The sequence below is a fragment of the Leucoraja erinacea genome, chromosome 28, assembly GCF_028641065.1.
Source record: "Leucoraja erinacea ecotype New England chromosome 28, Leri_hhj_1, whole genome shotgun sequence".
Taxonomy (NCBI): Eukaryota; Metazoa; Chordata; class Chondrichthyes; order Rajiformes; family Rajidae; genus Leucoraja; species Leucoraja erinaceus.
The window spans coordinates 117,328-141,967 of NC_073404.1; the positions used below are offsets into that span (position 1 = coordinate 117,328).

Here is a 24,640-nt window from a genome sequence, read left to right on the forward strand (position 1 = left end):
ACCCCTTTACACCCTGCCCTCCTCCGTTCTCCCACTCTCACTACTTTGATTATTTTGATTTTGTCAATCTTGTTCATTTTCATTGCCTTTTCAACTTGAGCCTCACTGTTGCACCCTATTAGCATGTTTCCATCTTCCAGCACTCTTGCATACTTTACTTCCCCAACCTGGGCTCTGATTATTTTTGTCAGCTTCATTGGCTCTATCTTCTTTACTCCTTCTCCTTCAAACCTCACCACTACATTTAACGAAATTTCCTTTTCTGGTTCCTTGTCTTCACTCTCCGATCCACCAAAATTGCTTTTCCTTCTTTTACGGCTGCTCTTCCTGGGACTACCCCGTGCTCCCACGGTTTCCCACTCCTTCTCAACATTTCCTTCATTATCCTCTCTTCCACTGGCCTCCATACTACTAGACCCACTCTCGCCTGTCATTTTGTAAGAGCAGAGAATATTGCCAGAGCACCATTTACCGGACCTATACAGGCCGTCGGCCGATACCCCGATACAATATCTCCCTACTACTCCAACTGCTGTTCTGTCCGCTTCTAACAGCTCTATCCAGCACGAGCCGTCTCTCCGAAACCTCCTCTGCCGACCGGAGCCCCGGACGTCCACCTCGACACAAACGATTAGTACTGTTAGCACTTCTTAACATGAAGTAGTTAACACCTTGTTATGCAATGTCATCAATCTACATCCATCCGCCGGGCCCCTTTACTTTTCCTTTCCTCTCCTTCCCTTTAACTCCATCCTTGTAACCTTGCACCACGGCCTCCCGCCGCCAGGGTGGCGCCGCAGTCGGAGAACCAGACACGATGCACCGGGGCCTCCCGCCGCCAGGTTCGCGATTCATCGCCTTCCACCCCCGTCCGCACGCCTCGGGTCGCCTACGGGAAGAGAGGAGGGGGACCTTACAAGGTTACGAGGATGGAGTTAAAGGGAAGGAGAGGAAAGGAAAAGTAAAGGGCCTGTCCCACGAGTATGCGACTGCATGCGGCAAGCGTGACCTAACGTGGTCGCTTGAGCCGTGGGGAGCGGAAGAGGGGCCGAGCGGCGGCAGCGGCGGCTGTTCCCACCTGAGCTCCCGGGCGATGGGCGTAGCCTCACATGACCAACCACCGGGTCCAGCCTCCCCCAGTGACGTCAGAAAGGACCGGGTACCGCACGCTCCTTTCGTCCGACCAATCAGAGCCGTATCCCCGCCCCACCCGCTGCGGGAGACTGTGTCCTTATAGGTCGATCCGTAGCCCCGCTCCTCGGTATGTCAGTGACCTCCGCCAATCGGAGCCGCCCATTGTCACGCGCAGCCGGCTGGCCCCGTCCCCGTGGCTCCAACACCACGTGGGGAAGGTGGGGGAACAATCACAGCAGCTGCAAAGACTGCAAACCAAAGATGCTCCAGCAGAGGAGATGTATCTGTTCCAGTATCTTTGCTGCAAACCAAAGATGTTCCAGAAGAGGAGGGAATGGTATGGATGGACTGCTATTTATTGTCATTCAAACCTAGGTTGAACTACAGTTGACTTCAGTTTTTTACATTACAAAAAAACCCAAGACCCACACTTAACACAGTTTACATAAAAGGTAAACAACAATGCTGGAGAAACTCAGCGGGTGCAGCAGCATCTACGGAGCGAAGGAAATAGGCAACGTTTCGGGCCAAAACCCTTCTTCAGACTGATAGGGTGTGGGGGCGGGGAGGATAATGGAAAAAGGAGGAGGAGCCTGAGGGCTGAGGGAGAGATAGGAAGGGGAGGAGACAGCAAGGGCTAACAAAATTGGGAGAATTCAATGTTCATGCCCCCAGGATGCAGGCTCCCCAAGCGGAATATAAGGTGCTGTTCCTCCAATTTCCGGTGGTGCTCGCTCTGGCCATGGCTCTGGCCCAGGACAGAGAGGTCGGATACGGAATAGGAGGGGGAGTATGAGGTGCAATAGTAATCTAAAAAAAACAAATATATAAATAAGCCCCCAGGATGCAGACTTGCTCCCTCTCTGCGGAGTTTAGCGATTGTATACTTTCTCCTTCTTTGCCTTTCTAGTCTCCTTAACTTCCTTTCCGGTTTCTTTTCCTCGCTCTGGCTCTTGCATTTCTTTACTTTCCTGGCCTCTAAAAAAAAAAAAAAATGAAGGACATAAAAATGAGAGTGTCGTGTATTGTAATTTACCGAATAGGAGGGGGAGTTGAAGTGCTGAGCCAACGGGAGGTCAGGTTGGTTAATGCGGACCGAGCGGAGGTGTTCGGCGAAACTATCGCCAAGCCTCTGCTTGGTTTCACCGATGTAGATCAGCTGACATCTAGAGCAGCGGATGCAATAGATGAGGTTGGAGGAGGTGTCGGTGAACCTCTGTCGCACCTGTAACGACTGCTTGGGTCCTTGAATGGAGTCGACGGGGGAGGTATTGCGACAAGTGTAGCATCTCATACGGTTGCAAGGGAAAGTGCACTGGGAGGGGGGTAGAATGGTGGGGAAGGGAAGAATTGACAAGAGAGTTACGGAGGGAGCGGTCTTTGTGGAAGGCAGACATGGGAGGAGATGGGAAGATGTGGCGAGTGGTGGGGTCACATTGGAGGTGGAGAAACTGACGGAGGATTACTTGTTCTATGTGACGGCTGGTGGGGTGAAAGGTGAGGATAAGGGGGACTCTGCCCTTGTTGCGAGTGGGGGGATGGGGAGAGAGAGCAGTGTTCCGGGTATGGAAGAGATCCAGGTGCGAGCCTCATCTATGGTGGGGGAGGGGAACCCCCGTTCCCTGAAGAATGAGGACATTTCAGATGCCCTGGTGTGGAACACCTCATCTTGGGAGCAGATGTGGCGTAGATGGAAGAATTAGGAGTAGGGGATGGAGTCCTTACAGGATGCAGGGTGTGAAGAAGTGTAGTCCAGATGGGAGTCAGTCCTACGCTATCATAGACTAGGATGGGAGGCAGCAGCCTTCAAGTTACTCTTATCAGCGAACAGGTTGAGCTGTTCGCTTTAACCAGAGCATGTATTATTGGAAGAGATCTGAAAGTAAATATATAAACAGATTCTAGATATGTATTTGGGGTAGTACACTATTTTGGACACCTATGGAGTATTCATAGTCGAGGATTCCTGACCTCAGCAAGAACTCAAATATCTCACAAGCAATTGGTAATCAATTTATTACAGTCTCTGCTGCTACCCAGGCAAATCTCGGTGATGAAATGTAGTGCTCATACAAAGGGCCAGACCCAGTTAGACATGGGGAATTGTTGTGCTGATCAAGGAGCAAAGGAGGTATCCCGGGAACGCAAGGTGGTAGTTCCAAAGATGATGTGACAGATTAAAAGTTCAGGTGACATGTCTCCCTCGGAAAAGGCAATGCTAACCATCCAGGAAATTATTCAGTTGCAGGAAGAAGCTCCTGAAGGCAATATAAGATTATGGAAACAGCTTGGATGTACAATAGATTGTATGTCAGGATTTAGCGTAATTCCGGCAGGGAATACTTGTATACCAGATTCTCTTGCAGTTTGGGTTGTGGAGTGCATGCATTTTGTGACTCACTGTGGTGCTAGAGCGATTGGTAATGCTCTTTTGGCCACTTGGTGGCATCCAAGATTACAGACTTTAGCCCAGGTCAGTAGCTGTTGTATTATCTGTCAGAAATATAACCCTGGGAAATAAATGGCTTGTGAGGATGGGAAAACACCTTTACCCATGGGTCCCTTTGAAACTCTTCAAATGGATGATATTGATCTGGAAAAGTGCCAAGGATATAGGTATGTACTTGTGATAGTCAATGTATTCAGCAAATGGATGGAGGCCTATCCAACACTTGATAACAAAGCGGCTACTGTTGTCAAGGTGCTTATGTGAGAAATCATCCCCAGATTCCGCATTTCAATTCGGCTTAGGCAGTGGTCCTCATTTAATTGGGCAAATTAACAAACAATTCTGTGAACAGCTGGGCATCCAGCAGCAGTTACACTGTGCTTATCGACCACAGGCTGCTGGACTTGTCAAAAGAGCAAATCAGTCCCTAAAAACGAAATTGGCTAAAGTAAAGTCTGAGACGGGAATTAATTGGATTAAATTGCTTCCTGTAGCTTTATTTCAGACGCATGTCATGCCTGCAGGGAAATCAAGACTAAGCCCAGCTGAAATTGTATATGGACGTCCCTTCGGAACTCCGTGGAACCAAAATAACCCAAAGGTTGACAATTTCCATTATATGGCTACAGGGATGACCAATTATGTTCTGACCTTGACTTGAGCGCTAAGAGATTTATATTCCAGGGTGCGAGCAGCATACAGTGAATTACCTCCCCTGGTTTCGTCTATTAAGGTCAATCCTGGTGATTTTGTGATGGTGAAGAATTGGGTGAGGAAAGGTTTGGAGGCTCGGTGGGAAGGTTCTCCTGACAACCCCAAATGCTGCCGAGGTGGAAGGAAGGAATGCGTGGGTCCATCTGCACCATTGCAAAAGTATTAGTGGAAAAGTTTGAGCTGGTAACTTCTTTTCTTTGAGGAATCTCTTAGTGTAGGAGCATTACATCGAGCGTCAAGAGTAATGCAAGCTGACATGGTGGATCAAGAGAATTCAGGCCCATGTGAACTCGGGAGGTGGAGACTCGTCAGTCAGGAGTCTTCGAAGCTATGCCCATGTAAACTCAGTAAGTGACTTGGAGCTCTGACACAACAACATCGCTATCATTGTCGGAGTCTATAACCTGAACAGTTGTCTTTTAACCCTGTTTTGATTATCATAGCATGATAAAAGGGGGGAATGTTAATATCAGAAATTTGGGCACTTGGGAAGATGGACGATGTCTGTGTAAAGATCTGTAAATACCTACTTGACATCATTTGCAGAGAGCTGCAGAACCATGCAAGATGGATGGCTCTAGGGAGACTGAAGCCTGGGAAGGGGTTGCAGAGAGGTGTTATGGAAGTTATAGAAGACTTAATTAAAACATTTATCATAGTCAGCAGATGTCAGCTATTTTACATAATCAGCTTATTGTGCTCAGACTCACATGGTTGTTAGTTTTGCAACATATAACAATTACAGCACGGAAACAGGCCATCTCGGCCCTACAACACTTAACATTTATCCAGTAATCAAGGCACTAAACAAGTTATTTATTTTTACTTTTGGATCTGTATTCTTAATACATTTGTATCTTTGTGTGTAAAGATATAAACCAATATGCAACAGCATAATATGGTGTGGATAGCCTTGGCTTGTGTAAACTTGGCTTTAGCTGAAACATAGCTGGGAAATTAAAAGCAATAGTTTGGAATTTCAGAGAGAGGAACTGATATGGGAGGAAATGTAAAGACTGAACCAAGGTCGGAAGTAATGGTGGCAAGACAGTGAATATTAGAATCGAAGATGGATTTATGCGAAAGGATTTACAGTATGCAAGATAATGAAGCCGATAGGGCTGACGAACTGTAATAAAAGCTGCTTGTTTCTTTGGATTGGAGAGCAATTGGAGAGCGTACAGGTGGTGTCATCTCTGAATGGTCCAGCTGAATATTTGCAAATAAAGGCTTTCATCCTCTTGAAGAATTCTCCGTGTCTGTGTCATCTTATCGAAATTTGAGTCTTAGAACCACAACACAATTGTCCCGATGGCCTGCAAGTTAATATGTATGGGATTCTGCAGAAGGAGCTATGCACTGCTGCAAAGGCATGCTTGGGATTGGTTGGGGAAAAGTTAGGTTTCAATTATGTTGCAGTGCCTTCCCACCGCTAATTGTGATTGGTCCAGGAGGGTGGCCTCACCAAAGACGTTTCTTTATCTAGTGATAATGTTTCTTTACTTCATGGAAGTGTTTCACCCTACGTGCTATGTGTTGAAACGATGTTACGATTGGGCTATGGAGCTGTCATTCCATGTACTTTGCAGACTGTATTGGTTTGCTTGTAGGGGTTAACTCCCCCAAGTACTTTCGCGCCTTTAGTTTGGAGGGGTATAAAGGGGTGAGAAGCCCATTGGTTTGTGCCGATCGTCTTGGGTCTGTTCTATTTGCGCAAGGCTGTATTGTGCTCGAGTAAGTGGTAACGAGGATCAGTCCCGCGGTATTGTGTACAATAAAATAGAGTTGGAAATTCAGTGCTTGCATTCGGTGTTTGATTGAACCAGATTAGGGGGGTACGTTCATATCCGGAATCAACAGGGATGCTCACCGGTGTGGGTATGCCGGTGCTGCCACAGGCTGGATATGCAGGTGAAAGCCATGCCACACTCAGCGCACACAAATGGTCTCTCTCTAGTGTTCATCCGCTGGTGCTCCCGCGGCCGCCGTGCGCTCTTGAAATGATTGATGCAGTGGGAGCAGCCGGTCACCAGCGTAGGCCCGCCGGTGATGCCATAACCTCCGCGAGCTGTTAAACGCTTCACTGCAGTACGGGTGGTTGTACGGCTGGACACTGTTGTGCACGGGCGTGGGACAGGGCGTGGGAGGCCATGGCAAAGTGCTCTCCACACACGGGGCTGGGGATAGGACGGTCGCCGGCATGCACCTGTTGGTGGGACAGCAGGCTGTTTGAGCGGGTGAAGCCCTTGCCACACTGGGCGCAAGTGAAGGGGCGCTCGCCGGTGTGGGCGCGCTGGTGCTCCAGCAGCTTGGAAGAGCGGGTGAAGTCCTTGCCGCAGTCGCTGCAGGTATAGGGCCGCTCCCCGCTGTGCAGGTGCCTATGCACCTTCAGGTCCTTGGATGACTTGAAGCCTTTGCCGCAGTCGGAGCAGGTGAAGGGCCGCTCACTGCTGTGCACCCGCCAGTGCTCCCGCAGCCCCGACGACCAGGCAAAGGTCTTTCCACAGGTGGAGCAGCAATAGGGCTTCTCGCCCGTGTGCACTCGCTGGTGGGACTTCAGGTTCTTTGCTGACTTGAAGCTCTTTCTGCAGTCGGAGCAGTCGAAGGGGCATTCTCCCGTGTGTACCCGCCGGTGGGTCTCCAGCTTGCTCGGGATCTGCCAGGCCTTGCCACACACATCACACTCATATCGCTTCTCCTTGTGCTCCGTCATGTGGTCCTGTGTCGAAGCTCAGCCCCTCGAAGCTCAGCCCGAACACCGAGCAGATGGGGGGGGGGGGGGGCTCACTGGCAACCTCGCCACCCTCAATGGCCGCTCACATCCCGGTCTCTCTGTCCTCGGCAACAGCTCCTAAACCCTGCAGGAGGGGAACACAGAGGGTCATTGTTCCCGATATTGGGGAAGTCCAGAAAAAGGGGGTCACAGTTTAAGGATAAAGGGGAAATCTTGTAGGACCGAGATGAGAAAAACATTTTTCACACAGAGAGTGGTGAATCGCTGGAATTCTCTGCCACAGAAGGTAGTTGAGGCCAGTTCATTGACTATATTTAAGAGGGAATTAGATGTGGCCCTTATGGCTAAAGGGATCAGGGGGTATGGAGAGAAGGCAGGTGCAGGATATTGAGTTGGATGATCAGCCATGATCATATTGAATGGCAGTGGATCTGGCGAACAGGACATTACTAAGGTACACAAAAATCCTGGAGAAACTCAGCGGGTGCAGCAGCATCTATGGTGCATTACTAACGCTGATGGGGGAGGTGGGGGGGCGCTAGAGTGCTAATCCGAGGGAGAACCATAGGTGCTGCACCGCGGCCTCCCGCCGCCAGGGGGTGCTACAACCGGAGGCCCAGAGGTGCTGCACCACAACTTCCCACGAGATGAGGGCGCTGCGTTGGGAGGACTAGATGCGCAGCACCAGGCCCTTCAACCGACAGGGGCGCTACGCCACGGCCTCCCGCCGCCAGAGGAGGTTGAGTCCTTCCTTCTTCTCTCTCTCATAGACTGATATCTCCCGCACGCCTCGAGCTCCGGATCCTCGGGAAGGAAGAAAGGGGTGGGGTCACGGACGCGTGGCCGAGCGGCGGAGGCGGCGGCGGCTGTTCCCACCTGAGCTCTCCTCGCCCCCCATCCTCACGTGACCGGCGACCAAGTCCCGCCTCCCCACTGATGGGCAGCGCCAGCGGCCAATGGGAGTTCGGACTGAGGCTTGGAAGGCGGCGACCCGCTTCCGGTTATCACATGTGTTCAAGAAGAAACTGCAGATGCTGGAAAATCAAAGGTACAGAAAAATGCTGGAGAAACTCAGCGGCTGCAGCAGCATCTATGGAGCGAAGGAAATCGGTGACGTTCCGGGCCGAAACCCTTCTTCAGACTGTCCGGTCACCACATGGCAGGCAAACGTCACAGCGCGAAGCTCCACACCCCAGAGAGGGGGAGAGGGGGGAGGGAGGGGGGGGGGGGGGGGGGGGGGGGGGGAGGGGGGGGGGGGGGGGGGGGGGGGGGGGGGGGGGGGGGGGGGGGGGGGAGGGGGGGGGGGGTGGGGGGGGGGGAGTGGAGGGGGGGGGTGGGGGGGGGGGGGGGGGGGGGGGGGGGGGGGGGGGGGGGGGGGGGGGGGGGGGGGGGGGGGGGGGGGGGGGGGGGGGGGGGGGGGGGGGAGGGGGGGAGGGGGGGGGGGGAGGGGGGGGAGAGTGCCTTTTTACTTCAACCCAAACCCAAACAACTATTTGCAAGGCAGTGCTTTTTTACCTCTAACCATATTTTCATTGTCAAACCAAATTAAGGGTACTGACAGTGCTGTAGACATTTGTCAGTGTCATTCAAAGCTCTGATTGAGGCACACCACTTGCAGAGACTGATTGAGGCACACCACTTCCTGGTTTTATAGTCGCTCCCCCTCCCTCCAGCAGGGGCAGCAGAGAGAATGGGGAATGTTGTAAAAACATTAATATCTCTGTCAATTTACATCGACGGGAAAAATCCTCGGCACACACGCGGCGGAGGGGGGCTCTGAGCGAGGTGGCCAAAAATGACAGCCGTAGGTGGCGGCGTACTCTCGGAAACCGCAGCACAAAAAGCCGAAACCGGTCAAGAACAGAGTTTTAGTAATATAGATTATGCTTTCCTGTTTTTGCCACCAAAATGGATAACCTCACATTTATCCACATTATACTGCATCTGCAATGCATTTGTCCACCCACCCAGCCTATCCAAGTCACCTTGCAGCCTCCTCGCATCCTCCTCACAGCTAACACTGCCCCCATCGTGTCACCAGTAAACTTGGAGATGTTGCATTCAGTTCCCTTGTCCAAATCATTAATATATATTGTAAATGCAACAGTGGGGTAAAAGGAGCAAATTAATAATATTAATATATCAAGGGGGGTAGTTAGCGTGTGTGGGGGGGGGGGGTTAGTTAGTGTGTGTGATGCCACATCCCCCCCCCCCCCGCCCCCCACAACCACACATTGGGGGAACAGACCCAACGGTTCTGCACTTGGTCTAGTTATAATATAAAACTCTGATCTTGGATGTGAATGTATTTATTTGTGTGTGTGTGTGATTCACATCTCCTCGAAAACCCAACGCGCTAACAGTGAAATTTTAACATATTCTGGTAGAGATCTACCTCATGATCTCAAAAATCGCCTCATCAGAAAATTTGAGTAATTATTTCCCGAGTATTTTACTAAAATTGCTCAACAATCAGATCTTCTTTGAAGTTACCGAGCTGATGACGTCACAATGGCTCTGCTCCTCGCGGCGAGCTGCGCAGTTTGCAACGCGCCACCTGCTGCACACTGTTTTCCAGGAGTGACGTCGCCACCCGAGAGCTTTTTACAAGTCAGGCCCTGTACTTGAGCTCTCTCTCTCCCCGGGCTCTCTCCACTTTTCGCAGCACCCTCGCTCGCCCGTCTTCCCTCCTCCTCTCCCCCTCCTCCTCTCACCCCCCCTCCCCCCTCCTCTCTACCCCACTCCTCTCTCCCCTCTACTCTCCCTCTCGCCCCCTCCCCTCTAACCCCCCTCTATGCTCTCTCTCTCCTTATCCCCTTCCCAACCCCTGCCACTACCCCTATACTCCATACTCCCCACCCTCGCCTCCACACCCCTTCCCCACCACCCACCCCCTCCCCTTCCTCTCTCCCCTCCCCTACTGTCTCTCCCCTCCCTCCCCTCACCACTACCCCCTCTTATACTCTTATATTTCCCCCTCCCCTCTGCCCATCCCCTCTCCCCCCCTCTTTCTCCCCATCCCCCTCTTGCCTCCTCCCCACTACCCCCCCTCCCTCTCTTCCACCCCCTCCCTTTCCCCCCTCCTCTACCATCGACTATATCTACCCCTCCCTCCCCCCAAACCTCCCTCACTCCCCACTCTCTCTCCCTACTTTCTCCCCCTCTCCCATTACCTCTATCCCCCTCAACCCCCTCCCTCTCCCCCCTGCTCCGCCCACCTTCCTCTCCCCTTCCTTACCCCCTCTCCCGCCCACTCCTCCCACCCTCCTCTCTACCCCCTCCCTCTCACACCCCCTCCTCCCCCTCCTCTCTCCCCCTCCCCCTTTACCCCCTCCTCTCCCCCCCCCACTCTCCCCCTCCACCCCCCCCCCCCTTCCTTCCCCCCTCTTCCCTCCCTCCTCTCCCTTCCCTCCTCTCTACCCCCCTCCTATCTCCTCTACTCTCTCTTCCCCCCCCCTCCCCTCTCCCCCCTTTTCCCACTCCCCCCCTACTCCCCTCTCTCCCCTCCTCCTCTCTCCCTCCTCTTTCTCCACTTCCCCCTTCTCTCACCCCTCTCTCCATCTCCTCCCCTCCCCTTCTCCCATACCCCTCCCCCTTTCTTCCCCCCTATCTGTCCCCCTTTCTTCCCCTCTCCCCATCTGCTCTCTCACCCTCTCACTCACCCTCTCACTCCCGTGTGTGTGGGGGGTGGTTAGTGTGTGTGAGACGTCATAGCTCCTCACACCCCACCCCCGGGAGAGACCTCTCTATTCTTAATCTTAAATTGCATTGTGCCTTTGTATGTAATTTATTGTGCCTTTGTATGTAATTTTTGTTTGTAATCATTCTCTCTCCCTCTCACTCTTTCCCCCCTCCCCTCTCTCCTGTCTCTCACTCCCTCCACCTCAGTCTCTCTCCCTCTCCTTCATTTTTTTAATGTACCAACATTTGTTGTACAGCATGATGTCCCAAGTGTTGTACTCAATGCTTCTGACTGATGAAGACAAGCTTGACAAACTGCTTCTTCATCACCCTGTTTATCGCTTTCAGACAATCATGCACTCGTACTATTCGGCACCTACACCATTCTCTGGGACTCTGCTGCCCTTTACAGTGTAAGTCCTGCTGCTGCTGCACTGATTTAACTTCCCACTTTGCATTTGTCCAAGTTCAATTAAATCGGCCATTATTCCTTGGCCCACATTTCCAATTGATCTAGACCCTGCTGCAATTTCAGAGAGTAAGTCAGTCGCTTGCTTTTAAAGTCCTGCACATCACCAATTTTGCTGCTGCTGCTGCTGTCTACAAACTTACTGAGAGAGAGAGAGAGAGAGAGAGAGAGAGAGAAAATAGTACGAGCGCATCTCTGAAAGCACTGACGCACAGATAGACAGATAGACGGGGTGATGAAGAAGCAGCAGCAGCAGTTTGTCAAACTTGCTCGCCTTCATCATCAGTCAGAGCATTGAGAACAAGTTGGGACATACATCATGTTAGAGAGAGCTGTACGGAAGATGTCGGTGTGTGTGTGTGTCTGTGGGGTGGGGCAATAGAAACACAGAAACATAGAAATTAGGTGCAGGAGTAGGCCATTCGGCCCTTCGAGCCTGCACCGCCATTCAATATGATCATGGCTGATCATCCAACTCAGTATCCCGTACCTGCCTTCTCTCCATACCCCCTGATCCCCTTAGCCACAAGGGCCACATCCCTCCCTCTTAAATATAGACAATGAACTGGCCTCAACTACTCTCTGTGGCAGAGAGTTCCAGAGATTCATCACGCTCTGTGTGAAAAAAGTTCTTCTCATCTCGGTTTTAAAGGATTTCCCCCTTATCCTTAAGCTGTGACCCCTTGTCCTGGACTTCCCCAACATCGGGAACAATTTTCCTGCATCTAACCTGTCCAACCCTTTAAGAATACTTGGGGAGAGTGGTGTGCTATACTGGTTCCCAAAACTACAAGAAGCATTCATTGTGAGAAGCGGTGGCAAAAAGATTCATTTATTAGTGCTGGAGTGAGTGAGCGCTTCTGTGTGAGTTCTTAGCAACGGGAGCCTGATACCAGTAGATCGTCCTTTGCAACAGAAGCCCGTTGGCATTAGGCCTTCCTTGACAACAGACCAGGCCAACCCAAGGAACAGGAGCCTGACTCTTGTGGGCCTTTACTTGCCCATAACTTAGGCCAAAGCCCAGAGGTTAGGCCCGAGGTCTATGACATTGCCATGAGGCCTACAAAACACAGGCTCTGAGGCACGAACATAGGCCAAAGCAAACAACGTAAAAAAAATACAGGCCTGGAGCCTATAACACAACCCCAGTGCTGCCAACATTGGGTGCGACAGACCTAGCCCGAGGGAGCGTAGCGACCGGGGCGGGGAGGTGGGATTGAGGAGGATGTCTCTCTTTTAAAATAAGCCCCTTCTTTTAACAAGCTCTTAAACATCGCATTTGAATCAGTTTCCATCTGATTACACTCCTTGAGGATGTTCATCTACGTGTTCAATTAATAAAACAATGAGATTGGGGACATTTCTATTCAAACCTGTCAAAAGAATTGGGCGGGGGGGGGGGGGGGGGGGGGGGGGGGGGGGTTAGAAATAGTCAGTGAGGTAAACAAAGAGCCATGGTTTTCAAGGGAAATTGGACACTTGGTTCGGAAAAAGAGGGAGATCTACAATAATTATAGGCAGAATGGAGTAAATGAGGTGCTTGAGGAGTATAAAGAATGTAAAAATAATCTTAAGAAAGAAATTAGAAAAGCTAAAAGAAGATATGAGGTTGCTTTGGCAACCTTTGGTAAGGTAAAAGTAAATCCGAAGGGTTTCTACCGCTATATTAATAGCAAAAGGATAACGAGGGATAAAATTGGTCCATTAGAGAGTCAGAGTGGACAACTATCTGCAGAGCCAAAAGAGATGGGGAAGATATTGAACAGTTTCTTTTCTTCGGTATTCACCAAGGAGAAGGATATTGAATTATGTGAGGTGAGGGAAACAAGTAGAGTAGCTATGGAAACTATGAGATTCAAAGAAGAGGAATTACTGACACTTTTGAGAAATATGAAAGTGGATAAGTCTCCAGGTCCGGACAGGATATTCCCTAGGACATTGAGGGAAGTTAGTGTAGAAATAGCAGGGGCTATGGCAGAAATATTTCAAGTGTCATTAGAAACGGGAATAGTGCCGAGGGATTGGCGTACTGCGCAAGCTGTTCCATTGTTTAAAAAGGGGTCTAAGAGTAAACCTAGCAATTATAGACCTGTCAGTTTGACGTCAGTGGTGGGCAAATTAATGGAAAGAATACTTAGAGATAATATATATAAGCACTGGATAAACAGGGTCTGATTAGGAACAGTCAACATGGATTTGTGCCTGGAAGGTCATGTTTGACTAATCTTCTTGAATTTTTTGAAGATGTTACTCGGGAAATTGATGAGGGTAAAGCAGTGGATGTTGTGTATATGGACTTCAGTAAGGCCTTTGACAAGGTTCCTTATGGAAGGTTGGTTAAGAAGGTTCAATGGTTGGGTATTAATGGTGGAGTAGCACGATGGATTCAACAGTGGCTGAATGGGAGATGCCAGAGAGTAATGGTGGATGGTTGTTTGTCAGGTTGGAGGCCAGTGACCAGTGGGGTGCCACAGGGATCTGTGTTGGGTCCACTGTTGTTTGTCATGTACATCAATGATCTGGATGATGGTGTGGTAAATTGGATTAGTAAGTATGCAGATGATACTAAGATAGGTGGGGTTGCGGGTAATGGAGTAGAGTTTCAAAGTCTACAGAGAGATTTATGCCAGTTGGAAGAGTGGGCTGAAAGATGGCAGATGGAGTTTAATGCTGATAAGTGTGAGGTGCTACATCTTTGCAGGACAAATCAAAATAAATGGTAGGGAATTGAAGAATGTAGGTGAACAGAGGGATCTGGGAATAACTGTGCACAGTTCCCGGAAAGTGGAATCTCATGTAGATAGGGTGGTAAAGAAAGCTTTTGGTGTGCTGGCCTTTATAAATCAGAGCATTGAGTATAGAAGTTGGGATGTAATGTTAAAATTGTACAAGGCATTGGTGAGGCCAATTCTGGAGTATGGTATACAATTTTGGTCGCCTAATTATAGAAAGGATGTCAACAAAATAGAGAGAGTACAGAGGAGATTTACTAGAATGTTGCCTGGGTTTCAGCAACTAAGTTACAGAGAAAGGTTGAACAAGTTAGGGCTTTATTCTTTGGTGCGGAGAAGGTTGAGGGGGGAATTGATAGAGGTTTTTTTTAAATGATGAGAGGGATAGACAGAGCTTGACGTGTAAAAGCTTTTCCCACTGAGAGTAGGGAAGATTCAAACAAGGGGACATGACTTTTGAGAATTAAGGGACTGAAGTTTAGGAGTGACATGAGGGGGAACTTCTTTACTCAGAGAGTGGTGGCTGTGTGGAATGAGCTTCCAGTGAAGGTGGTGGAGGCAGGTTCGTTTTTATCATTTAAAAATAAATTGGATAGTTATATGGACAGGAAGGAAATGGAAGGTTATGGTCTGAACGCAGCTTTATGGGACTAGGGGAGAATACGTGTTCGGCACGGACTAGAAGGGTCGAGATGGCCTGTTTCCGTGCTGTCATTGTTATATGGTTATTATATGGTTATAATGGGTTATCGAGGCTGTATGTTGTGACAGACAGCCTGACACCTTGCAAGTCATTTAATACTACACTTATCCCATCCCCTGGATATTCCGGATTAATAAATTAAGGTATTGTCTAATTACAAATCAGGGTAATTACAAATCAATATCATTAGGGAACTCCGAAACATGAAGCGCTGAGCATTGGCATCCAGACATCACGGACAACTGGCCTCAGTTCCCCGCTCACATCTGTGTTCTCCGTGAAGCGTTTTTGAAAGGGGGGAGGCTGAGCAATCACTGATCACTGGCCTTGGGGGTATCCGGTGAGGGAGTGGAGCAACCAAGTGGGGAGAGAGTGTGGAAGAAGGGTGTCCTCCCCCCCAGGGTAGGAACTTTTTGAAATTTGATGTATTAAAATCATGTTTTAGTGCACTGTAGAAATACGATTTCAATGTTTTTTGTACAAAGTATTTTTAACAGGTAACTTTTTAAGGGGTAGCTTTATTCACACAAAGGGTGGTGGGTGTATGGAACAAGCTGCCGGAGGAGGTAGTTGAGGCAGGGACCATCCCGACATTTAAGAAAAAGTTACTGATACATGGATAGGTCAGGTGTGGAGGTATGAACCAAAAGCAGGTAGCGTAGCTGGGACATGTTGGCGGGTGTGGGCAATTTGCGCCAAAGGGCCTGTTTTCACACTGCATCACTCTATGACTACATTATACCTCCACCAAGCATGAATGCTTCAAAATCAAGTGATCGAATTTTACTGCCTTATACTCAAGCATAGAAACATAGAAAATAGTTGCAGGAATAGACCATCGGCCCTTCGAGCCAGCACTGCCATTCAATATGATCATGGTTACTCATCTAAAATCTGTACCTCTTTCCTGTTTTTTCCCCCATATCCCTTGATTTTGTTAGCCCCAAGAACTAAATGTAACTCTCTTGAACACATCCAGTGAATTGGCCTGCAGTGCCTTCTGTGGCAGAGAATTCCACAGATTCACAAAGCTCTGTGTGAAGAAACTTTGTGCTCATCTCAGTCCTAACTGGCCTCCCCTTTATTCTTAAACTGTGACCCATGGTTCTGAACTCCTCCAACATTGGAAACATTTTTCCTGCAGTTACAGTATGCGAAAATTTAGCAGGCAAGCAGGATGCTTTCTCCAACCACCCACATTTGAAGTCCACTATCTTCCACCATTTCTACCCAGTGCTTGGTACTTACTTCCAGCAGCCACTGGTTGGCCTCCAGGATGCACCGAACCGCAGCCTGATCCATGCCGGTCACCTGGACGAATTTGGCACAGAGACTCTCACGGCAGCGGCGCAACGCTTCCAACGCCTTGCACTGAGGCTGCTCCATGGCCGGAGCTGCAGTGAGCGACTCACCAGCCCGGCAAACACTCGCCAGCCCCGCTCTCCGTCCACATCTGTCCCCGTCACTGCTTCTGCTTCCAACACCCATGGCCCACGCAGTTTTGAAATGTTCGTTGATCACACAATTTCTCACAACAGAGCGAGAGGAACTTGTGATCAGCATGAGAATTTGGCGAAATGCGTGATTCTCACGCTCAATGCATGGGAGTTGGCAGCCCTGCCTCTCTATCCCCCTATCTCCCCCCGCTCACTCTCTTTCCCCCTCTCTCTCTCTCCCCCCCTCTCTCTCTCTCCCCCTATCTCTCTCCCCCTCTCTCACTCCCATCTCTTTCCCCTAACTCTCTCTCCTCTCTTTCCCCAACCCTCTCACCCCTTTCTTTTCCCTATCTCTCTCCCCCTCTCTCTCTCTCTCTCTCTCTCTCTCTCTTCCTCCCCCTTCTCTCCCTCTCTCTCTCTCTCTCTCCCCCTCGCTTCCCCCTCTCTCTCTCCCCCTCTCTATCGCCCCCTCTCCCCCTCGCTCCCTCTCCACACTCTCTCCCTTCTCCCTCTCCCCTCTCTCTCTGTCCTCTCTTGAAACAAGTTTATTCATGGATAACCCCTTCAGATGGACAGTCATCTTGTTTTCGAGGGGGTCCAACATAGAACATACAGCACAAGACATAACATACATAGAGGCTCTCATTGACCCACCTTCCCACACACCAATCCCAAAACCCCTCCATCCCCACTTGTTATAGTTTATAACAATTGTTAATTGGCTTTACATATCCAATAATAACAATAGTTATGTGTTACAGCATAATGTTGATGCATAATACCATATACCACCTATCAGACATCGTACGTTAATACATACTATCATCAACATTATTACATGATATTATTACATGGGACATAATACAATATAAGACCTTGTTACACTATGCAATACAATAATACATAAGTGTAATGGCCATGCATATACAATAGTTATGCCAAATGATCACACACAGAGCAAGCTAGATAAAGGAGCTCGAATTTGGGTCAACCTCTCCCCCTCTCTCTCTCTCTTCCCCCTCTCTCTCTCTTCCCCCTCTCTCCCCCATTTCGTGCCCCCACTCACTCTCCCCCTTGTCCTCTCTCCCCTCTCTCTTTCTCCTCTGTTTCTATCTCCTCTTTCTCTTTGCCCCCCATCTCTCTCTCTTTCTCCCATTTCTCTCTTTTCCCCTCTCTCCCTCTTCCCTCTCTCTCCCTCTCTTTTACCACCCCTCCCTCTTCCCCCTGTCTTTCTCATTCTCTCCTACCCTCTCCTCCCTCTCTACCCCCTCTCTCTCTCTCCCTCTTTCATCCTTCTCATGCCTTTCTCTCTTCCGCCCTCTCCCACCTCACTCTCCCCCTCTCTCACTGTCTCTCTCCCCTTCATTTCGTTGTCTCTGTACTGTACACTGACAATGACAATAAATTGAATCATTTCATTTCATTTCATTTTTACCTCTCTCTCCCTCTTCTCTCCATTCACGCCCCCTCTGTCTCTCCTCTCTCTCTCCTCTCACCCCCTCTCTCTCTCCCCACTGTCTCCCTGTCTCCTCCCCCACCTCTCTCTCTCTCTCCACCTCCCTTTGAGAGTCTGTCCGTTCGGCACAGAGACTCGCGGTAGAGGTGCTTCCGACGCCTCCGACGGGCTGGGGCTCTTGCACTCAAAGATCTTACAGCGCTTCGCTATATGATCTTTGCTTGCAGTGGGGCTGCTCCATGGCCGGAGCTGCAGCTACCGACTCGCCAGCCCCGCAAACACTCGCAGCCCCGGCAAACACTCGCCAGTCCTGGCTCCCCGCATCTGTCCCCGCCCACTGCTCCCATCCCTCCCTCAGCCCTGGCTCGCCAACACCCGCGGACCATGCAGTTTATCTTAGCTTTTTAATTTTCGTTGATCACAGAATTTCTCACCACAGAGCGTGAGAAATTTCTGATCAGCACGAGGGCGTGAGAGTTTGTCTGAGGGCGTGATTCTCAAAGCGTGAGAGTTGGCAGCCCTGCAACCCGAGGCCTACAAAACAGGCTTGGAGGCCCAGAACGTAGGCCAAACTTCACTAAAGTATTTATTATTATTATTATTTTTTTTACAAAGCCCACAGGTTAGGCCAAGGCAAAAAACACAGGCCTGGAGCTTATAATACAGCCCTGGGGCCTACGAAACACAGGCTCGGAATTTCCAGAACTTAGGGCAAGCCCACAACACAGGCCTGGGGCCTAAAATACAGGCCCTGAGCCCTTAAAATAGCCTTGAGGCCTACGAAACACAGGCCCGGAAGACCAGAACTTCGGGCCAAGCCTTTAACACAGGCCTGGGACCTAAAACGCTTAGCCAACAGCAATGTACTAAACCTCTGAATCAAAGAGCATTATTGCGAGATATTTTTGTGGGTGCTTAGTGACAGATTATAATATATTTGCGTATTTATGCTTGGATCTAAATGTTTTAGAGTGAAGCTTTTTGTGCCAAAAATCAGCAATTAAGATGACAAAATGCATTAATAAAAACAAAATATCGCATGATTGTGTTAAATCTCCCTCTCTCTCTCCCCCCCTTCCTCTCCCCCTGTTTCTCCCTCCCTCTCTCTGTCTCTCCCTCTTTCTCTCAGTTCCCCCTCTCTCCCCTCTCTACACTGTGCCAAACGCTCTAAATCCACACTACAAGATAACGCTGCTCTCTGTCTCTTCCCCCTTCACTCCCATTCATTTCTCTCGTCCCTTTCTCCCTCCCTCTCTATTTATCTCTCCCCTCCTGTTTCCCCACTTCCCCTTTCTCTCCCCTCTATCTCTGTCTCCCTCTCTCTCTCTCCAGCCCCCACCCTCGCTATCCCCCCTTTCTCTCTCCCCCTCTCTGCCCCCCTATGGAGATCTCTCCAATATCTCCAACAATGTAACAGAATAGCCAAACCAGCAAATGAGTCGACTGGGCTTGTATACACTGGAATTTAGAAGGACGAGAGGGTATCTTATAGAAACGTATAAAATTATTAAGGGATTGGACAGGGTAGATGCAGGAAACATGTTCCCCATTTGGGGGAGTCCAGAACCAGGGGTCACACACAATTTAAGAATAATGGGTCCGTCATTAAGGACTGAGATGAGGAAAAACATTTACACCCAGAGATGTGTGAATTTGTGGAATTCTCGGCCACTGAAGGTGGTGGAGGCCAATTCACTGATGTTTTCAAGAGAGAGTTAGATTTCGCTATTGGGGCTAATGGAATCAAGGGATATGGGGAGAAAGTAGGAACGGGATACTGATTGGGGATGATCAGCCATGATCACATTGAATGGCGGTGCTGGCTCGAAGGGCTGAATGGCAACTCCTGCACCTATTGTCTATTATCTATGTTTCTATGCAAAAGCTTTTCACTCCACATCACCGTCTACATCTCTCCTGCGACTCTCAGCCTGAGGAAAGGTCTCGACCTGGAAACGTCGCCCATTCCTTCTCTCCCGCTGAGTTCCTGCAGCATCTTGTTGTCTGGCCCGGCCGCGTCCTGGCAACCGTTGCTAGGGCGGGATGGGCGGCTCCGATTGGCGGAGGGAGCTGTCCATCCGAGGGGCGGGGCTACGGCCTGACCTGTAGGACACGGGGCCGGGGACGCAGCTCTGATTGGTTGGAAGCGAGGAGGGGGCGGGACCTGGTGCTTTGTGACGTCGGCCCTAGGCCAGCTCCCATTGGTCGCTGGCGCTGCCCGTCAATGAGGGGGACAGAGGGAGGGGGCGGGACCAGGTGCTTTGTGACGTCGGCCCGGTGAGGCGTTGCTGGACCCGCTCCCATTGGTCGCTGGCGCTGCCCGTCAGTGGGGGGACAGAGGGGGCGGGACATGGCGCTTTGTGACACCGCCCCCGGTGGGTCGTTGCTGGACCCGCTCCCATTGGTCGCGGGACGCTGCCCCCAGTGGTCACGGGACCAGAGATTGGTCACGGGACGCGCTCCCATTGGTCACGGGACGCGCTGCCCGTCAATGGGGGGACAGAGGGGGCGGAACCTGGTGCTTTGTGACGCCGGCCCTGAGCCCGCTCCATTGGTCGCTGGCGCTGCCCGTCAGTGGGTGGGAGATGGAGGGGGCGGATCCAGGTAGCTGGTCACGTGATGCGGTGCCTCCTCTCAGCGCCGGGATCTTAGGTGTGAACAGCTGCTCGTCCCCGCGTCCTTTCCCCCACCCACCCATTCCTCCCTCCCTTCCCCAGGGCGTGCGTCTGTGTTGTGTTAACCTGGCGGCGCCGTCTTTGTGTCTCTGTGGCAGCGCCTCTGGTCCTCCCAGTGCAGCGCCCCCTGGCGGCGGGAGGCCACTCTGCACCTGTCCACGTTCCCCGCTGAGTGACTCAAGCACTCTGTGACCTTCTTCCCATGATGCACGCGGCCTCCCACGTGACTGGGCGCCAATCACCGGCGGGGAAGTGCCTGCAGCCCCCCCTCGTTTTGGGGGTGACGTCAGGGGCGACGGTCGTGCGCGCCGTGCGTGTTGGAGACGTCACGGCGCAGGGCGTCTGGCTGGCGCATGGGCTGGCGGCTCGACGCGGTGCCCCGTTGCTCAGCAACCGCCCCCCCCTTCTCCCACTTGCTTCCTCATCCTCCCCTCACCCCCTCCCCTCATTTACCCTGTCCTCATCCCCCTTCACCACTTCCGCCGTTCCCCATACCATCTCTCCCCATCCCTTCTCCCGCCTCCCCCCCATCCTCACCCTTTCCCCCCCTCTCACTTCCCCCTCCCCATTCCCTCCTCACTCATCTCTCCCCCCCCCCCCCCCCTTCATCCCCCCCCTCCCCCTCCCCCCTTCAAGCACGAGTAATGTTCACGCATTAGTAATGTCCTGTTTGCCAGCTTGTTGACCCTCTGTGTTCCCCTCCTGCAGGGTTTAGGAGCCGTTGCTGTGGACGTAAAGACGGGGACGTGAGCGGCCATTGAGGGGCGGCCAGGGTGCCGGTGAGCTCCTGCCCCCATCTGCTCGGTGTGCGGGCTGAGCTTCGAGGCGCTGAGCTTCAATACAGGACCACATGACGGGGCACAACAAGCAGAAGCGTTATGAGTGCGACGTGTGTGGCAAGGCCTGTCGGAGCCCTTGCCTGCTAGAGACCCACCGGCGGGTGCACACGGGAGAACGCCCCTTTGACTGCACAGAGTGCGGCAAGAGCTTCAACCGCTATGACACCCTGCTGCGGCACAACCTCATACACTCCGGTGAGAGGCCATTCGGCTGCTCCACCTGCGGCAAGAGCTTTGCCCAGTTGTGGGGGCTGCGGGAGCACCAGCGGCGGATGCACACTGGGGAGCGACCGTACACCTGCAGCTACTGCGGCAAGAGCTTCACCCACTCCAAGAGCCTGCTGTCCCACCAGCGCACCCACACCGGTGAGCGCCCCTTCACCTGCACCAAGTGCGGCAAGGGCTTCTCCCGTTCCGACAACCTGCTGGATCACCAGCGCACCCACACCGGCGAGCGCCCCTACACCTGCGCCCAGTGCGGCAAGGGCTTCACCCGCTCCAACAGCCTGCTGGAGCACCAGCGCACCCACACCGGCGAGCGCCCCTACACCTGCGCCCAGTGCGGCAAGGGCTTCAACCGCTCCAAGAGCCTGCTGGAGCACCAGCACACCCACACCGGTGAGCGCCCCTTCACCTGCGCCCAGTGCGGCAAGGGCTTCACCCGCTCCAACAGCCTGCTGGAGCACCAGCGCACCCACACCGGCGAGCGCCCCTACACCTGTGCCCAGTGCGGCAAGGGCTTCAACCGCTCCAAGAGCCTGCTGGAGCACCAGCACACCCACACCGGTGAGCGCCCCTTCACCTGCGTCCAGTGCGGCAAGGGCTTCACCCGCTCCGCCAACCAGCTGAGGCACCAGCACACCCACACGGCGAGCGCCCCTTCACATGCGTCCAGTGTGGCAAGGCCTTCACCCGCTCCAAAAACATGCTGGAGCACCAGCACACCCACACCGGCGAGAGACCCTTTGGCTGCTCCGACTGCGGCAAGTGCTTCAAGATTACATAGAAGCTGAAGGCCCACCAGCTGGTGCACACGGGCGAGAAGCCCTTCGGCTGCTCCACCTGCGGCAAGAGCTTTACCCAGTTGTCAGGGCTAATGCGGCAGCGGCAGGCGCACAACAGTGAGCGGCCCTTCACCTGCTCCGACTGCGGCAAAAGCTTCAAGTCGACGCCGGAACTGAAGGTACACAGGCGTCTGCACTCCGGGGAGCGACACTTCACCTCTAGCGACTGCGGCAAGGGCATCACCAGTTCTAAAAAGCTGTTGGAGCACCGGCGCACCCACACTGGCGAGCGCCCGTTCACCTGCGACCAGAGTGGCAAGGGCTACACCCACTCCAACAGCCTGCTGTCCCACCAGCGGGTGCACGCCGGTGACCGTCCCTTCCCCAGCCCAGTGTGTGGAGAGCGCTTTGCCATGGCCTCCCACACCCTGTGTCACCAGCGTATGCACACCAGTGGCCAGCCCTACGACTGCCCGTACTGTGGTGAGGCGTTTGACAGCTCGCGGGGGTTGAGGCCACACCGGCGAACCCACGCCGGTGAGACAGACGATCGGGCCTCTCTGGAGAGGAGGTCATCCCCTGTGACGGGGAGAGAGGGAGGAGCGGGGAGGACGTGGAAAGACGAGGGGGTGTAGGAGAGCCGGGGAATGAGTGGGCTGCGAAATGCGAAGAGAGACTGAAGCGGCTTCTGAATCTCAGGAAACCCACAGCTGAATGAGCGAGCGGACGGGGCTTCACGAGGAGAAGCTTCAGCGTGAGTTTGAGATCTGCAGAACAAAGATCCTATGGCGGAGCTTTATTCTGCAGAACTTTCTCGATATTTCTGCGCCTTTTGAAGAACGAAGGGGGGGGGAGCTAACGTACCTCGTAGAAAACAGCATGCACGTTGACAGCAGCTGCATTAATCCAGAGCAGAGGAGGGGGCGCGGCCCCGAGCAAGGGCATTGTGAGGTCAGCAGCTGGGCAACATTTATATATTTTTTTATGTCAATTTGGTTATAAATTGCATTAAATATCTCGGGAAGTAATTGACCAAATTTATATAGGATTGGATTTTTGAAAATTTGTACAAGAAAATGTAAACAGTTCACTGTTATTGTAGCGGCAGCAGAAAGATTTAAAAAAGGCCAGATTGGTCAACAATTTTAATAAAAAACTCAGGAAAATAATGTGCCAAATGTACAGAGGAGTGGATTTTTTAAATCACAAGGAAAATCTCTACTGAAATATGTAAACATTTCCCAGTTTCGACATCTGATTTCGAGGAGATAAATTTCACAGGCAAAATGACACATACACACACACATACACACGCAAGCGCACACGCACACACACACACACTTTTAAAAGTAAACAAAACCAAGTGCAGAGGGAGTGGGAATGGAGGGGTGGGGGGAGATAAGTATAAGAATGGGGAGGGAGGGGGGAGAGGTATAGGGGGGGGGAGGGTGGAAGTGGGGAGAGAGGATGGATGAGAGGGGGGGAGGAGAGGGGGGTAGGAGGAGTGGTGGTGGAAGGAGGGGGACGGGGAGGGGTGGGGGAGAGAGAGGGGGAAGGGAGGGGGGGAGGGGTGGGGGAGGGAGAGGAGTGGGGTAAGGGGGAGAGAACGGGAAGAGGGGGGGGAGGGGTAGGGGGTGAGGGAAAGAGGGAAGCGGGGAGTGGGGGGGGGGGTGAAGTTGAGGGGGATGGGGGGGGGGGAGGGAGCGAAGGGGGTGGAGAGGGGGATGGGGGTGGGAGGGGAGGAGGGGGGAGATGAAGGAGGAGGAGAGATGAGAGGGGAAGAAGTTGGGGGGAAGGGGGGGGGGAGGGGATGGGGATGGGGGGGGGAAAGGAGTGTGGAGGGAAAGGGAAGGGGTGGGGAGGGAGAAGTGGGAGGGGTTGGGGACAGAGGGATGGGGGTAGAGAGGGTGAGGAGGTAGGGGGAGAGGGAGGGGGGGGGGAAGTGAAGAGGGGAGAAGTGGGGGGGGGGGGGAGGGGGGGGGGGGAGAGGGGGGAGGGGAGGGGAGGAGAGGAGAGAGGGGGGAAGGGGAGGAGGAGAGAGGGGTGGAAGAAGGAGGGGGGAGGAGGGGGAGAGGAGAAAGAGGAGGGGAGGGGAGAGGGGAGGAGAGGGAGAAGGAGGGAAGGGAGGGGAGGAAGAGGGGAGAGGGTTGAGGAGGTGGCGAGGAAGGAGATGAGGGGAGGAGGGAGGAAAGAAAGGAAGGGAAGAAGGGGAAGTAGGGTGGAGAGGAAGAGGAGGAGAGAGGGAGGAAGAAAGAGGGAGGGGGAGGAGGAGGAGGGGAGGGGGGGAGAGAAGGGGGAGGAGGTAGAGGGAAAGGGGGAGGGGGGAGGAGAGAGAAGGGGGAGGGAGGGGGAGTGGGAGAGAGGGGAGAGAGGGGGGAGAAGAGGGAGGAGGGGAGAAGGGAGGGGGAGAAAGGAGGGAGGGAAAGGGGAGGGGGGTAGGAAGAAAAAAGAGCAGAGGGGGGGAAGGGTGAAAGGGGGAAGAGGGGACTGGAGAGGGAGGAGGAGGGAAGGGAAGGGAGAGGGGAATGGGAAAAAAGAGGAGGGAAGAGGAGGGAGCAAACATTGGGCAGGGAGGAAGGGGGAAGGAGGGGAAGAGGAGGAGAGAAAGGGTGAG

The 24,640-nt window shown here is 52.5% G+C and overlaps 1 protein-coding gene and 1 pseudogene across 3 annotated transcripts; one reads left to right on the forward strand and one right to left on the reverse strand.

The window, feature by feature from the left end:
• Window positions 1–2,497: 2,497 nt before the first annotated feature.
• Window positions 2,498–19,685, reverse strand: LOC129710485 (gastrula zinc finger protein XlCGF49.1-like). Of its 3 annotated transcripts, none has more exons than XM_055657441.1 (2): window positions 19,458–19,685; window positions 2,498–7,155 (listed from the first exon to the last, which is right to left on the reverse strand). In XM_055657441.1, the coding sequence occupies exon 2, from the start codon at window positions 7,008–7,010 to the stop codon at window positions 6,378–6,380; it is 633 nt and encodes a 210-aa protein (XP_055513416.1). In that variant the 5' UTR covers window positions 7,011–7,155; window positions 19,458–19,685; the 3' UTR covers window positions 2,498–6,377. The 3 variants fall into 3 exon arrangements, with proteins under 3 accessions (XP_055513416.1, XP_055513414.1, XP_055513415.1); XM_055657439.1 differs by having other exon boundaries at window positions 19,412–19,685; XM_055657440.1 differs by lacking the exon at window positions 19,458–19,685 and adding an exon at window positions 7,908–8,149.
• Window positions 19,686–20,022: 337 nt separating this feature from the next.
• On the forward strand, window positions 20,023–23,195 carry LOC129710486 (gastrula zinc finger protein XlCGF26.1-like; annotated as a pseudogene).
• Window positions 23,196–24,640: the final 1,445 nt, after the last annotated feature.

Coding starts and splice junctions, on each gene's coding strand:
- LOC129710485 (XM_055657441.1), bottom strand. CDS start 7,010: ATGACGGAGCACAAGGAGAAGCGATATGAGTGTGATGTGTGTGGCAAG.